The 16,354-nt window shown below is 38.1% G+C and overlaps 1 protein-coding gene across 7 annotated transcripts in view; it reads right to left on the bottom strand.

Moving 5' to 3' along the window:
• The window catches only part of LOC131798590 (serine/threonine-protein phosphatase 6 regulatory ankyrin repeat subunit B), a 46,958-nt gene extending 34,344 nt beyond the window's left edge, over positions 1–12,614 (bottom strand). For 2 of the 7 annotated variants that reach the window (XM_059116262.2, XM_059116268.2), the window contains exons 1-2: positions 3,795–3,934; positions 3,488–3,529 (exon numbers count right to left, since the gene is read on the bottom strand). In XM_059116262.2, coding sequence (XP_058972245.2) covers positions 3,488–3,529; positions 3,795–3,830 — 78 coding nt within the window. In that variant the 5' untranslated portion in view covers positions 3,831–3,934. Of the gene's footprint in view, positions 1–2,261; positions 2,281–3,487; positions 3,530–3,794; positions 3,935–5,157; positions 5,204–7,298; positions 7,334–12,570 lie in introns of those variants that run through there. The other 5 variants (XM_059116263.2, XM_059116264.2, XM_066162249.1 and 2 more) reach the window with 5 other exon arrangements.
• Positions 12,615–16,354: the final 3,740 nt, after the last annotated feature.

Raw genomic sequence — 16,354 nt, 5'->3', positions numbered from 1 at the left:
AAAACCCAACTCCTCGACAAAAATCTGGTGTGCCTATGACATAATGTCATAGTTAAAATCGAAAAAGTTGAAAAAGAGAGGATAAAATCACTGAATTAATTACTTAAGCAAAAGCAGCAGATATAAAGACAACATTAGTTCATCCTGACGGCCAACAGGACCTAAAATTGATGCTATTGAGCCAATGAGCGAGATTTCACTGCGCAGACGATGGTGAGAGGCGGCAAACGATGACACATTTCTTCAAAAAAAAAAGGAAAGACCAACGATAAAGCGTCCTTCCTTACGAATTCATTTCATCTCTCGATCTGGAATCACAAGAAAATCTCGAAGAGCAGAAAGATAAAGAGAAAAGGTAGTAACCAAGAGAAATTCCCTTATGATAACTATTCAATTATTCAGCGAATTGCAACTCATGAAGGCTAAAACCAAATACACCTTAGCTCGTTATGATTAGAAGGCATTCAAATATTTGTTTTCTCATCAGTTTACTTAAGTTGACGGGAGAATTTAGAACTTATGTCCAATATTGGGAAATTGGTCAAATGCTCTGTTTATCTATCAAGCAACTGTAGCTGGAGCCAGATGACATACAGAAGGGCCACCCAGAAAGCACCCTTAGTCCCTTTGGTAAATAGAAACTGCTTTCTTAAAAGGAAAAAGATTACAGAGTTAACCAAAGACCAAAAGGAAAATGGAGGTCAAAGGATGAGCAATATCCGAGCAATTTTCGATCAGGTGCCAAACGTTACGCATGATTATCAAGGTTTTGGTTTATTTCGCTCTATGATTGGTCCAGAAAACTCGTGCCAGACTCAAACCTAAAACCAAACGCGACTTGATCACTTATGTTTTCCCGCGTTTCAAGCAGTTTTCACGCTTTCACTTTGAGATGTCGTTGGCTAATTTTGTCGTTCTCTTTTTTTCGTATTGGCCGCTGTTACTTTGGTTTGTTTCTGTGACGCTAACTCGACAGGCGCAACAGAGACACACTAACGATCCCCCCCTAAATTGATGTCTACTTTTTTAATTGAAAAACAAGAACGCTTTGTGTGGACATGCATAAAAACATTTGATGACAGATTCCTTTCGCTTTTACGGGACGAATAACTGCAAAAAATAAAAAGGACCAGACAAGCGAAATGTTGTTTAGCCTTTGTTAGTTGTAGTATAGCATGGCTTAAGCGTTTTTTTCGTTTAGGCAAATACTGAAATCAACAAAGCAAGTGGTGACGTCTTGCAAGCATACATTGGTGGCGAGACCTGACCTTTCAGACCATAGTACTACATATGTGGTGTGTCTTTATTTTCTCTGAGGTTTGAAGAATCGTCCGTTTCCAAAAGACACATTTGCATCTTGCTTCTCGTGAAAAAAAGTGTATTTTTACTGAGAGAAAAGTAAGTCACGTAATCCATTGGCGCAGAAAGCCCATAAAAAGTACCTATGGTTACGGAGAATTTCTCCATGATAACGAGCGGTCATACTCCTCTAAAAATGAGGGAGGATCTGACTGTTCTAAATTTTTCTTTAGAAAGAGGTGAGCAACGATTTTAGCTCTGTCTTATTGTTGTCAGTTGAAGCCTTGTTGGTTACCAAGACTACAAAACCAAAATAAAAAAAATGCATTGCATTGAACATAATTTGTCGACGACTTATGCTAACAGATAGATCTGGGGAAGGGATCAGAAAGTACGATATGGATTGTAAAACAGTACAGGTGGTCTATTGTATCTAAACTTGTTGTCTCCTTTCAACTACAACAACACTGCAGGGTCAAAAACGAGTGTCTCAAATGAAAGCTTCTGCAATGTATCCATTCGATGTCCGATGTTTTTTTTTACTTTTCGCATTTGATCGAGCGCTTGCATGCTTTCCTACGTGGGTTCAAAGCCGTTGACTTAGGCTTATAAAAACACTATTTTTAGCATGAGGACCGTGCAGCGAAGACAGAATACAAATTGAATAATGCAAATGTAAATTGAATGATATATTTTTATATGTGATAACATCAAAGGGGGTTAATTAAGGTTTGTTTTTACCTCCGGCAACCTAGCTCTACACCTAAAAATTTGTCATTGTTGAGCTTTTAAGAGGCAAACTAACAATTTTAAAATTGCTCCAAAAAACAGCTATGTTTCGCGTCGGTAATAACAAGATTTCGACTGAAATTTGGTATTTATAAGCACGACTAAAATTTGCTCTTACCCGAAATAATCAGAAGCGCGTATTTTTTTTTTATGTATATCATTACATACCTCACCTCTCTTCGGACAACAATTGCTTTTCTTCATGCTGAACTGAAAGATTTAATTCGCGAAAAGGCGGCAAACGTTTCTCACCAGAGAACCACCTCAAGGGCAACTGCAGGTGGCAGCCCAGAGGGCGTGCATCAATCATAAAAAGTCGTCAAGTTTCCGAGACAGTATGGTCGGGTAGCTAATGAGAATACACTGTCTTGCCCACGGGCGCAACTTAGTAACCCGGCCACGGCTCGAACCCTTGCCTTGCAATGCAGAGTTAAATCAGGAGAAAAAACAGCCCATTGAGACAACACAAAAGAAGAAACTCTACTCATCATCATTATAAATATCAGCGTGACAGGGCGATCAGGATTCAGTATTGGCCACACGATATTGACCATACAAAAAAAACCGCAGTCGAGAAGAGAAACGCGAAAAACTATGGCACGTTTCTCCTCGTTAATAAAACATTTGTCGAGGCAATTATTGACAAGCACAAGATGCTTGCTTACGTCAGGAAACCGCACGTCCGTGCTACGCTGTAATTTTCATATATTTCATTTTTTTATAGGGATAGTTTCCTTAACAAATGACGCTTTTGATACTTTCATTCCCATAAAATTGTCTGTCAAGGTCAAGCGCTAGCTTCATGTGTGCTTTAAACCAGGTCAAACCTTTCCAAAACTCGAGCCTCATCCAAAATTAATTTTGCCGTGTATCTGGACATCTGTTGTCGCCTCTTCACCCGGCGAATTATATATGAGGTTATTTACTACTCTTTGAGATCATATCCGTGCGAACTAACACATTACGAGTGCAGGAAACTAAGACATTCTTCGCGAAATATACACTTAGAATAAATGTTTGGAAAGATCGGGAAAACCATGCATCTTTTAAATAAAAACTGCATCCGAAATATTTCCTCGGTCGATAGAGCATTTTTATTATTTCCACTGAAACAGTTAGTTTATAATAAATTTATTGTTGTGCTGGCAACATTTTCCGATTTTCGTTGTTCTCTTGAGAGTTCAATTAAACTGGAATATATTTTGCTAAGGATAAAGTGTAAAGCGACCTCATGATAGCAGAACGCAAGGTGTAAAATCAATAAAAAAGCGAATTGATAAGATTGTTTCCTCTGTATGTTAAACTGAAAGTCAGAGAGTCCTAGCATATTACAATGAAGAAAATGTGCTTTTAAATCAACTTTTTTTGAATGAGTAGGATTTTAAACACAATGACAAACCTTTGTGGGGGTGCTAGCCTTCTCATGAGGTACTGGTGTCGCCTAACCAATAGAAAAATTGCAATGAAGTTGTTTCTATGTCACTGATGCTACATGTTTTACAAGTACATGAAACATAAAATATATTATTGAGACACTTTGTTCTCTTTCCATTAAATCCACTTAATTACTTCTCATACTGACACATGTAGCTCCCTGAGATAATAAAGGAAGTTCTACTTTCGGTAATTCCGGCCGCCTGGTGTGTTTAAAAACAATAATTCGTTAACTAAACATAACACAAGAACATAATTTTGTATAGTCTTACCTTATTTTTGCGAAGATCTCGATTATTTTTCTTCATAACGAACTGCCTTATTGTGAATTTGCCCGATATACGTTAACTGATACACACAAGAAGAACGTGCAAATTTGTCATGACGCTTCGAAGGTCCTAAGATTTGAAAACGTGCAAGACAAAAAAAAACGAGTGCGTCACTCGAGAAGAATTCGCCGAAATTACTTTGCATGTGGAGATGAAATTTGAACCAAATACAGGAAGATCCATTACTGACAGTTAGCATTTATTGCTGTTGTTTACATTGTGACAAAAGATGTACCTGCCGCCAGGAACGGTATTAAATTATATTGAGTTACATGTGCAAGTCTTTCAGGTATTGGCCCCGTTCACGAATAAGAAATTGTCTAAACTCCCTAACTCTGCGGAAATAGACTAAAACGTGCTGGAACTCGACGTGCTTGTTGATTCTGATTCTGATTACAAATGCGGTAATAAGTTAGGAATGAATTGTCATTACGTTTGCCTAAGAAATATGAGCGCCGGAGTTCGTTGACACGACGAAGAAGTACGGCCATACACAACGGACATAAACTGAGGAAAATATATTGACTTGAAATCACTGGCGCCAAAACAAATTTATACAGTTCCTTTCCGTCTTGTCTAATTCATTTTATCTCAGCAGCTACTGTAAACCTTATTAACAACAAACTGATGTCCACATGGATTTTCAAAGTGCTAGAAGTGATTGGTAGATTCATTCTGTTTACATTTCCAATGTTGGCGCACAAGAGATAAACAGAGGAAGACTGCGGGGCCGGTGAGCCACTCAGGGGGCATTATAGAGAAAAACAGAGCTTAAAAGTTTTTCAGGTAAAGAACGTGCTCGTTAGCAAGTTCTTCACATACTGTAACACAATATATTAATAACCAAAAATACGCTTATCCGACGTTTAGATTAATATTATAAATTGGATAACCAGGAAGTTGAAACACTTGAGAAACGGAAGCATAGAAACAATATTTCGTGAGCTTGTTAGTATGAAACAGTAAAAATAACAAAGAATTTCGCCAGAATGTATTGATAATTCTAATAGTTGTTTAAAATAAATAAATCAATTTGAACGCGTGTGGATGACATTTCACGGCGACTATCTGGCTACGCTGGAACCCCAGGCTAACATCAATGTCACGGGGAGAATTTTTTTCTCTCTTTGTGAAATATCACCCATTTTTTGTAAAGAAAATGTTTGGATGGTATTCGTCTACCTATGTGAGCCGTTATCCAATACTCAGATATAAAATACCTGTAACTGATTGTACATGACAGGAACATGCGCAATCGTGAAGCACCAGTCAAGTGAATTTAAAATTAATACGAAATTAAACCTACCTTCTTAATTGGCTTCCGCGAACGCTTCATGTCTTTCTTCAGAGTCCTTAATTGAAATAAAAGTACTTGTTTATTAAAAGCATAAACGACATTTTTTTCTAGGGGAGTTCTGCTGCTGAAATTGGATACGAGGTCATCTTGCACCGTGTCTTTTCGATTCCGAATTGATGTACCATCATATGCAAATATGAAGTTTTTCTTTTTTTGTCATTCGACAATAAAGCTGAAAAAGGTACAGGCTAAAAAAAATAACTTCAGGCACCGTGTCTGTTTATTTCTAATAACTGGCGGTGAGAAAACGAAAGAATTGTCGTGGAAATCGGATTCTTCTGAAAAAATGCTTGTACTGCCGCAGATTACTTAGCCGCGACCTGAGCGGAAGTCATAGTTGTAGTCAAACTTAACTTCCGATCAGGTTGAAGAAACGTCAGTCTCCTTGACCGACTACAAATTCTTTACTGAAGGACTGATGCTGTCTACTGCACTATCACGCAACTCGATTGACACAATTGATTTGACTCGCAATTAAAAGTAAAACTCAGTCCCGCTTACAGTTAAAAAAGAGAGAGAGTCTGGAGTAATTGAAAAGAAATTACTAATATACGATTGTCAAGGACTCATCTTATTTCGCGACAGAGAAACTTGTTCTTGTGGTTAAAGCTATGAACTGACGGTACACATCCATTTTTGAACTGAGTTTTCGCTGAATTACGTTACAATTACGATCAAAAGTTACAGTTACCAGAGCCAAAGCTCGCGAACACGGGAAGGAAACGAAAGTCAATGTAAGGCTTAAGCCTTTGAGTCTCAAGATCTGATTGCTAATTCTCCCTTCTACCTGCTATTCATTTCCTTGTAAATTAGAATTTGGTGTCGAATCAACAATTTCTACCTGATATGTTTGAGTATTCTCATCGCTTGTTTGCTGAATAATGTATGGATATTGTGGAAGATAAGTTACAAGTCAATTACTCCTGAGAGTTAAAGGGTTAATGAGTGATGCAGCAATCGTGCATGTGGATTAGAAATCCCGACAGCTTTAATGATTTTTTAAGGATATTCCAGAGTTAGAGAACGTTACTTTCGAAACGCCACATTTTCATAAAGGCGCGAGTCTAAGAATACCATTAGTGATAACAAAGAAGCAGATTTGACCAATTCATGGAATGAATCGTCGTTTCAAGTTGTTTACTCTCCCTTGGAAGGAGCTTTTGAGAGAGAAGAGGAACCAGCTGCCTAATTTTTTAAACAAGAATGCACAAACCTAAGTGTTAGTCGGAGCCTCAGAATTCATCTTTTTGATGAATCGTTTATACCCGACGAAACAGACATAAATGGATGAAAAGCGACCGTGACTGGTCGTCAATCAGAAGAATTAAAGGTAATTTTCTTTGCTAATCTGCCGAAGTTCTCAACACCTCTGAGCGCCAATTCAGACAAAACAGTTTGCAAACAAGTACTCGTGAGTAGCATATTAATTGGGATCAATCATTGCGTTCGTAGAAGTTAAGCTTTTTTGAAAAAAAATAATAAGATGACAGATAAAAATTGTATTGTGTGTTTTAGGTTGAAAACAAATTGACATTTTCATTACTGATTTCTCCACAAATTAAAAAATGAACTTAAATCTTCTCCATCCGAAAGTCAAATGTACTTTACGGCGGCGGTAAACCATGGAAACAAAGATTACTATTTTTCATAATATAATAAGCTGACAAAAACAAAACTTTTTTGATGACCACAAGTAATGAAAGAAAAGTCAGATGAATATAATTGGTGGGAACGATCGTGAACCGCATAGAATCATTAACTCTTGAATTATGATTTGAAACTCGTTATAGCTGTCGCAATTTCAATTTTCGCTACAAAATGCTTGTATACGTACTTATATTGAGACAATTTGTGGCACGAGCATGAATTGAAAATGATAGCTGTCATGAAAGTTTTCGATTTAGCCAGACCGCCGGAATAGCTTTTTCAAGCCTATTTCTTAATTAAGGCATTGAGGAATTGCTTTAAGAATTCTCTAGATGTATTCAAATTCTTAAGACCTTTAATATCAACTGACCAAAATAGATTTAGACATGAAAGTTTTTTCAGTTTAAAGTTATGAAAGTTTTGCGCACTTTCACATGGCTTACCTTCACCTGCAATTCTTCCTATCATAATCGATCATGGAAACGAAGGCCGCTGTTTGACAACATGGTTTTGCGGTAAATACAAATACTTCGTAATCCGGCTCTACCTTGTTGTGATGCACTAAATAATTCATCGGCTTAATTCCCACTTTCTTCGTTTTCAAAGAAAACTATCTTGCTTGTCTTACACGAAAAGGTTTGCGTCAAATGCAAAGAAGCTGGTAGTATCTCCTGCTGTTTAAAACAATATGTCTCACACCTTTCATGCAAATTGAAACACATTATTACAAACAACTCTATTTTGGGTATCGGCTTTCCTTATGTGTGAAAACTAACCTTTTTTTACACGGGTACTCTGCACAAGACGAGTCTGATAGTTTTTGACACATGTAATTAAACCATTTGCAATCAATGTTTTGATTGAAGTTACATGCCTAATTTTTAAAACATCACATGACGTTGACCTTTCACGCTGGGCGAATTGCATTCCAAAATTTAAACGTTGTACAAATTGTAATTTTCGTACTTAGTGAACAATATCTCAACTGCAGACAACAAATTACAGAGAGAGGCGATGTAGGGCCAAGACGTGCCTGGTAAAACTACGTCGTAAAGAGCTACAAACTTATCTTTGGCAAATTGAAGGCTATCGTGCTCTCAAAAATGGCCAAGAGTGATGTTGCACCGTTTTAGTGGACACTAATTTCAGGTAAAAGCAAGAAATGAAAGACATTCTCATTCCAGGGCCTAATACAAAAATAAAATCTAAATATGAAACAGCAGTTAACCAGATTTTCAATGTGTAAGGTGGGAGGATTTAGAGGAGGAGCGAATGGAAGTGACTGACTGAATTCAAGCACGAAAATTATGTATTAAAGATGTAAGTTCCAGTCAATTTGGCTTCAAAGTCCTCCATTGTCAAGGATTCATTTTTTAAGTTTATGGCGGACAAACAAATACTTAATTGAGGATGTTGTCGGAGCTATTTATAATTCGGCGTTTCCAAGTCTTATTACGGAACCAACTGATGATTAACCTCAAGGTTACTAACGACAAACAAACATTCATCAAAAAAAGAAAAAAACAATTATAGTCAACAGTAACATAAAATTCAACTCTTGATGGATGAATCGAGGACTATAAATTCGTTTGACGTGATTAATACTCAAAGAAAATCTCTACAAATATTTAGGAAGTAACAAAAATTGAAAATAAAGTGAAAGAACTGAAGGCCGTGCTACTTCATCGCCTTAGCCGTTTGAATTAATTCATCATGTTTTACATTCATTGGGAGTACCACCTCCTTTCCGAATCATTTAAGACATGCAACGCTTTCTTTAACGCTTAATTAAATCTAGTTTTAATTTTTCCCTTGACATATAACTTCGGCATACCTCACGATAGAAAATATATTAACATGAAAAATCAGTTTTGCTCATTCTGTAATGTTTGGTTGCAAACTAATTGTAATGTTACGCCTACAAAAGACAAACAAACAATCAACAACAACAACGACAACACTAGTAAAACAAACGTAACATTCTTCTCGCGGTGCGTGTATTTCTAAATGTCAGGTGATGGTCCTGTGGCTTAAATGCGAAACGATTGGAGGTAACAGATTTGTAAACACGTTTGACAAAGGCACAGAGCTAGATTTTGTAGGATTTTGGCCTACATTGATGTCTCACTCGTACTGGAGGTTTGACAGATTTTTTTTCTTTATTATAGGAGACAATTATCTTGTTGAATGAAACGCCCTATTCTTTAACTTTTAATGAGGAGTGTTAAAAAAAGCTACTGTCTCCAATCATCCAGAGTCGCATATCGAAACCGGAACACGCTCAAGCTCACACTAAATGTGCGTTGAACCGTTTATAGAGGGTCTAAATGAGGGGGAGGGGGGGGGGGTACAAATGTCAGTTGTCAGTTAACATTTTGGCTATTTATCAGTTCTCAGTTAGATTTTAAGCCATTTGTCAGTTGTCAGATAAATGACTGTTAATATTTAACATGTCGAATTAATTATTACTCTTAGACCCTATATTTGGCTAAAAAGGCACGTAACGCGTAAACTCGAAAATTAAATCGAGAATTAATACAATAATACAATAAGAACTCCTTTTTCTCAATTCTGGAGTGAAACAACCCCAAGATTATCCAAGTGACTTGCAGTCTTTGTTTGAAGGGTGTTTAAATAAGTTACAACTCTTCTGCACACAAACTTCTGTTTGCCCGTGCGCAAAATTGAAACATTCCTTTTCAACCACTTGGCCGGTCAAAATGTTGGAAAGAGGATCGTCAGAAAGACAACTGACAAACTTGTGAAGAGTCCCCTAACACAATATGATGGTTTTATGTTTTGTTCAACAATGCGTCGATTGCGATTGGCTCCGATGAAATGATCGGAAAGGAGTGTTCTTTTGTCCACTTTTCAATTGGGTTATTAGAGATATCTACCGAAGGCGTACCTTAGAAATCCAAGCGAAAATGGGCGCAAATTGGCCGCCCGAATCTAGAAACCGTAATTGGGATAATATATTCATGCTTTCGGTCAGAAAAGACGTTTTGTGAGTCCGTGTCATATTCGTCTGCATATGTTCGCACCTTAGCAACTGCCACTTCAACGATACAATCGTCAACAAATGCGACATCTGTCGCATTCCCACCTTCTGAAGTAGCTTGAGGGGCTCCTTTGTCGCTACTGAGCTCTTCTGGCTGATCTCCAGAGTTAAAATCGTTCCCTAGTTCCGCCAACAAGTCCACTTCGGTGGAATCTTGTTGCTTCGTGTAGACGGCCGGTGGTTAAGCCCCTGCCTTGTCCTTGGTAGGTATCTGCCGCGTTCGCGCTTTATCGAGTTCGCCCTTACCTTATACTATATTCATCCCCCCACTTTTCGAGTTTAACCCCACCAAGTCGAGTTCGTCCCCAGATTGAGTAATGTCCAGATGAGATGATTTGCGTGTGACGAAAATCGCTCAAGAACTTGCTGAATGTCAAGTCAACGATGATCATTTTGAATTTCGGCAATTGCGTGGAATCTGCGTGGGATCTGGGTTCGCGACATCAACTAAATACTCTGCGTGGGATCGTGAAACCCACTTAAATCAAAACAACATTGCTTTATTTACTAAACTCGGTTAATCTAACGAACACGAAATGTGTTGTCGTGAAATCACTAAATGTGATCACACTAAATGTGATCATAACAACCGGACTTAAGAAGATGCAAACCACGCTATCATCGCGACAGCATTGCTTCCGTTGTTAGACTTGTAATAAATGTGTAACGGTTCTAATGATACTTTCCTCGTTTAGCTTTATTTATGAAAATAATAATTATCAAAAGAATTATTATTCGGACTCGAAAAGATGCTAAATAACCTCGGTTTATCTAACGAACACGAAAAGTGTTGATCATAGCAACCAGACTTGAGAAGATGCAAACCACACTTTCATCGCGACTGCATTGCTTCAGTTGTTAGACTTGTGATAGATGTGTAACAGTTTTAGTGATACTAACCTCGTTTAACTTTATTTATGAAAATAAGAATGGAGAATTTACGAAACTACGATTTGATCACACTTTTGATTATTTCAGACTTAAAAAGAGAATGCGTTCCATGCTTCATGGGGCTTTCGATTATAGCAACCAGACTTGAGAAGATGCAAACCACAGTTCCACCGCGACAGTATTGCTTTAAGTTGTTAGACTTGTTATAAATGTGTAACAACTTCACAATACTCACCCCGTTTAGCTTTATTTATGAAAATAATACTCCGCACTTGTGATAATTTTATATACACTTAAATCCAAATAACATTGCTTTCTTATTATTCGGACTCGAAAAGATGCGAAACAACCTCGGTTTATCTAACGAACACGAAATGTGTTGACCATAGCAACCAGACTTGAGAAGATGCAAACCACACTTTCATCGCGACAGCATTGCTTCGGTTGTTAGACTTGTGATAGATGTGTAACAGTTTCACAATACTGACCCCGTTTAGCTTTATTTATGAAAATAATACTCTGAACTTGTGATGATGTGAAACACACTTAAATCAAAAACAACATTGCTTATCATACGGTCTCGAAAAGATGCGAAATAACCTCGGTTTATCTAAGGCATACTATTTTGCGAAACGAAATGAAACGAAACGAAACGAAACGAAACGAAACGAAATCAGGTAGCTAGAACAAAACTAAAGGAATGATATAGATTTATTTTCTAATAAGGTAAAGATAACTTTTACAAGGATTTTGGAGTAATCGTTCATTAACGAGAAGGATTTTTATTCATTTCGCAAAATAGTAATTTAAGAGGAGTTATTATTTTGCGAAATGGACTATTTTTACCCTGCGGCGACAACGTGACCTCTTTCATGTCACAAAAATACGTGTAGATGTTACAAATTAGTATATCACCAAAGATTTTGGGCTCCTCTTATTTCTTAAACCGTATTATAATATATTTCGCCAAATAGTAATTTAAGGAGAGTTACTATTTTGCGAAATGGACTATTTTCACCCCTGCAGTGACAGCGTGACCTCTTTCATGTTACGAAAATACATTTAAAAATCACAAATTAGTATGTCACCAAAGATTTTGGGCTCCTCTTATTTCTTAAACCTTATTAAAATATATTTCGCAAAATAGTTATTTTAGGAGATTTACTATTTTGCGAAATGGACTATTTTCACCCTTCAATAACTTTCTCTTCGGATCACAAAAATACGCTTAAATTTCATTATAGTATATTCTCGAAGGGTTTACAGTCAAGTCGCCCGAAACCTGAGTCATGTTGCCCGAAATTTTAGTTATGTCGCCCGAAAAAAAAGTCAAGTCTCCCGACGAAACAAATAATAAAAAGATCTGAATTTCAGACTGTTAATAGGCAATAACGTTCAATTCAATAACTTTTTCTTGGTTTCTAACAAAGCCATGAAGACTTTGACTACACAGAAGTCGATCATATGGTCAGAAAGGCCATATGATCGACCGTAATCGTTGCACTGTAGGGCTTGTTGACGTGGCCTAACTTCATCATCACACTCATTTTGATCAGTTTGTATTCGTATTGTAGCTAGCTTTACCCCCTTCATATATACTTTGATCGGATCAAAATATACATGCGACCGCCGGAGAAAACAGAGCACAACTACCTAATTTTTGCCTATTCTGATCCTAAGGGAAATGATGCTATCAGACTACTACTGTGAAAAAAGTTACAAGCATAAACAATAGACTGTTATCTTAAAAATGTCACACTTACCTTAAGTTAACTTTATTTGTATGTTACTCGCTTTACCTTTTACCAACTTGTCGAACGCGACGATCGACATTTGTTTACCAGGTGTTTTCATCTGTTATTGTTAAGAAAGTCAAAAATAGATGCAACAGAACTTTACTCGTATGTTAAGCTGCATCCATGCATTTGTTGTTATAGAAACGAACGCTTCCCTAGTTAGAAACGAACAACGCTTTTAGAGTCGTTACTCACACATATTTCAATTCTGACCATATAATCGATTTCTGTGTAGTCAAAGTCTTCATGGCATTTTAAGAAACAAGAAAGAGTTACACAAGCTTACGAAATGTCCGTGAGTAAGAAACGAGTACTTACCAAACGAACAACGCTTCATTTTTTTTTCGGAGAAAACGGAGAACGCTTCCCTTTGTTGTTAGAAACGAACAACGCTTTTAGAATCGTTACTCAAACATATTTCAGTTCCGAGCATACGATCGATTTCTGTGTAGTCAAAGTCTTCATAGTATTGTTAGAAACCAAGAAAAAGTTTCTCAAGCTTACGAAACGTCCGTGAGTAAGAAACGATTACATACCAAACGAACAACGCTGCATTTTTTTGTTGGAAACGAACGTTTCCCTTTGTTGTTAGGAACGAACAACGCTTTAAGAATCCTCATAGTGTTGTCGGAAACAAAGAGCGCTTTAGTGATAAGAAATTTCTCAACGTTATTGCCTATTTACAGTCTGAAATTTTGATCTTTTTAGCATTTGTTTCTTCGGGTGACTTGACTTTTTTTTCGGGTGACATTACTAAAATTTCGGGCAACATGACTCAGGTTTCGGGCGACATGACTTCGGGCGAGATGACTCTCGGGCGACTTGACCGGTTACCTCTCGAAGACCTTGGTCACCTCTTCTTTCACTATCCCGATATAATTTATTTCGCAAAGTAGTAATGTCAGAAAAATTACCGTTTTGCGGAATAAACTATTTTCACTCAGTGGTAACGACGTTACCATTCTCGTGTCTTGCAATAGGATTTAGATTGTAGGTTTTAATTTAACGTACCATCAAATTGCAAAGATCTAAGCTATCTTCACCTTTATAGACGTCTTCTAAGTGTATTTCGCGGGGCAGTAATTTTGAAAGAATTGCTGTTTTGCAAAATGGCCCATAAATGATTTAAATGCCTGACTCGTGACAGATTGGGTCTCAACTTTCCTTGTACGTAAGTGTTTTAATTAGCTGTGGTCTGTACTTCTTCACTGCCAAGCAACAAGACGGTGTTTTCCTCTCCTCAGCTTCAAATGATTAATTAAAAGCCAATTAATAACTTCATCTCCATAAAAGTTCAACAAGAGGTTTGGGCTAACAGGTTCATTTAGTCATAATCGACAACTATGTAGTACCGTATTGCGTGACGCCGAAACCAAGTAATAGAGCCCCGCTGAAGGCCCAAACTGAGGTTGTGTCCAATTAATGACATGGGAGGGAGTGGAAAATAAGAGGTAAAAGCTGGTTTTTACTAGCGACGGAGCCGGAGTTAGAGTCGCAATCAAAATCGCAGAGCGATACGACATAGTGAAATAAAAAATGAAAGAAAAACCAGGTGCAAGCCCGGAGACAGGTTTTTGCGCGGGGAGTGCGTTTGAGAGCCAGAGGCGTAATTTGACCAGCGCCGGAGGTGCAATATTCAAGGGGGGCGGGTGGGGGCATGTTCTCCCGTGAGATTTGAAAGACTCCATTTCGTGCGTTTTGAAGGGTGTACACTGTTTCGGTGCAAAACCAAACATGACAGTTTTCCAGTGGCGACTAAACATGTTTAGACTCTTCGTCTCGTGTAGAGAAGAGGGTCCCAATGGGGTTAACCGTTAGCCGTAAAAAGGCCAAAATATTTAGCCGTTAGACGTAAAAATTGACAAATTTTAACCGTGAGTCGTAAAAAAAGTTAACCGTAAAAATATCTCTGGTGGAAACAATGGAAAGGTGTTAACCGTTAACCGAAAATTGGCCAAAATTTTAACCGATAGCCGTAAAAGCCATCACCCCATTGAGACCCTCAGAGAACAGCAGCATATCCATGCCAACATAGTCGTCCAGCAGTTTTATTATCGCAAGTACTACAGTTACTTTGCTTCAAACTTTTTAATAAAAATAATATACATGGAAAAGTTACGCGCTTCTGATTACGCATCCGTCGCACACCCCTTCCTTACGAGCAAGAGATCGTGTTTCACATTTGCGCAAGTTCCACGTGTTGCAAGAGGTTTGCTTTGTGCTCGCTTTGTGTGTTGTTTAATCAGGCAAGATTATGGCTTTTAAATTTCTTGTTCTTAAGCCCAAGACCATCGACTATTCAAGTCTGCCAGTTCTCGATTTCAAGTGTTTGACATACAAGGAAATCATTGGTAAGGAAATAGCCCGCGAGCTTTTAGGCTCCGAGCATGATGGGAGAAGGATTATAGGTCTTTTAGATTGTACCTCTGAAGAGCAGTTTGATAAGGAGCTGAAAGTTACTAAGCGCCAATGACCAGAGGCATTTACCAAATGAGTTCACTCAATTGAAGGTCGTCTTTGACCTTTATTTGCGAGAATGTATGTTACGACCTGTTCGCGTTGCTGCTGGCCTTGGAAATCCGCCAAAACAAATGGCAAAACCAGAGAACCGAGGCATACAACACTGTTATAAAAGAGGAGATTTTCAGACAAAAACTGATCAGGTGGGAATACACGATCTCATTGAGTAACGCGTAGTGCAGCCTTATTTAGACGAGCTGGTCAAAGTCATCTATCAGATGGGAGAATATCGTCTGTCCGCAGACTATAATCACCTTGAGGTGGATCCATTGCAGTGGACACAAATGACATCTCATCAACGCGATGACACGCCTTGTCGAGTGCGAGCTCTCATTACAATTTACTTCATGTGAGCTTAAAGATATATGGAGGAGGGCGGAAATCATACTGTCGCATTATAAGATCATAGAACATGTGAATACAAACTTCTGTGTCACCGAATTTGATACCAGTTACACAGTAGAAACAAAGAACGAGAATATATCGTGCGACAAGACCTGCAAATCTTTTCGTGATAGTGGTGGTTTGTGCCCTCACGTCCTTGTTGTCGCAGGGAAGACTGGTAGGCTGCGAAGTTTCATCGCCACTCACAAGAAAGCTTGTAACAAAATGGGAAAGATCATCAGCGCAAACCTCTCTAAACAGCTTGAGGGAAAGCCGAATCAACGAGCAAAACAAACAAGAGGGAAAAATAACGTAAGCCACGTGCCAGTCGTGTCAGAAGAAGACCCCTATGACGTTATGGTGCCAGAGCCCATGAGGTACATCGAGTACTACCAGAATGACGAGCCCTTTTATGTAGTGTTTACTCATGACTACTCGAATGCAATAACATGCACCGGTTGCACAAATGAGTTCTCCAAAAGAATACAGATAGCGCCCTACGACATTGTTCTACTTCACGAGGAGCGTTATCGCTACTTAAAAAAGACGATAGCGGCAATGTTGAAATGGTCGTAACGCATTAAAAAAAGGCAAAGAGGTTTTATTGCATTGATAAGAGCTGTATCCTTCCAAGGCACCCGTATTTCTGGAGAGGCTTGATAACTGACACCAAAAGTGTAAAGCAGCGTTTGGAAGACGGTCACAAGGATTTGCTTCTTGAAATAGGCGAAAATTACACAAGGACTTAATTCAATAAATTAATAGTATTTCAACTCTTGTTTCCACATCAGTCTATGTAGTCGCTACAGTAAAACCCAGTTCTGGGTTTCCAATAAATTTGCAATTT

Source organism: Pocillopora verrucosa, chromosome 2 (genome assembly GCF_036669915.1).
Source record: "Pocillopora verrucosa isolate sample1 chromosome 2, ASM3666991v2, whole genome shotgun sequence".
Classification (NCBI taxonomy): Eukaryota; Metazoa; Cnidaria; class Anthozoa; order Scleractinia; family Pocilloporidae; genus Pocillopora; species Pocillopora verrucosa.
This window is presented reverse-complemented; position numbering and strand designations above follow the sequence as displayed.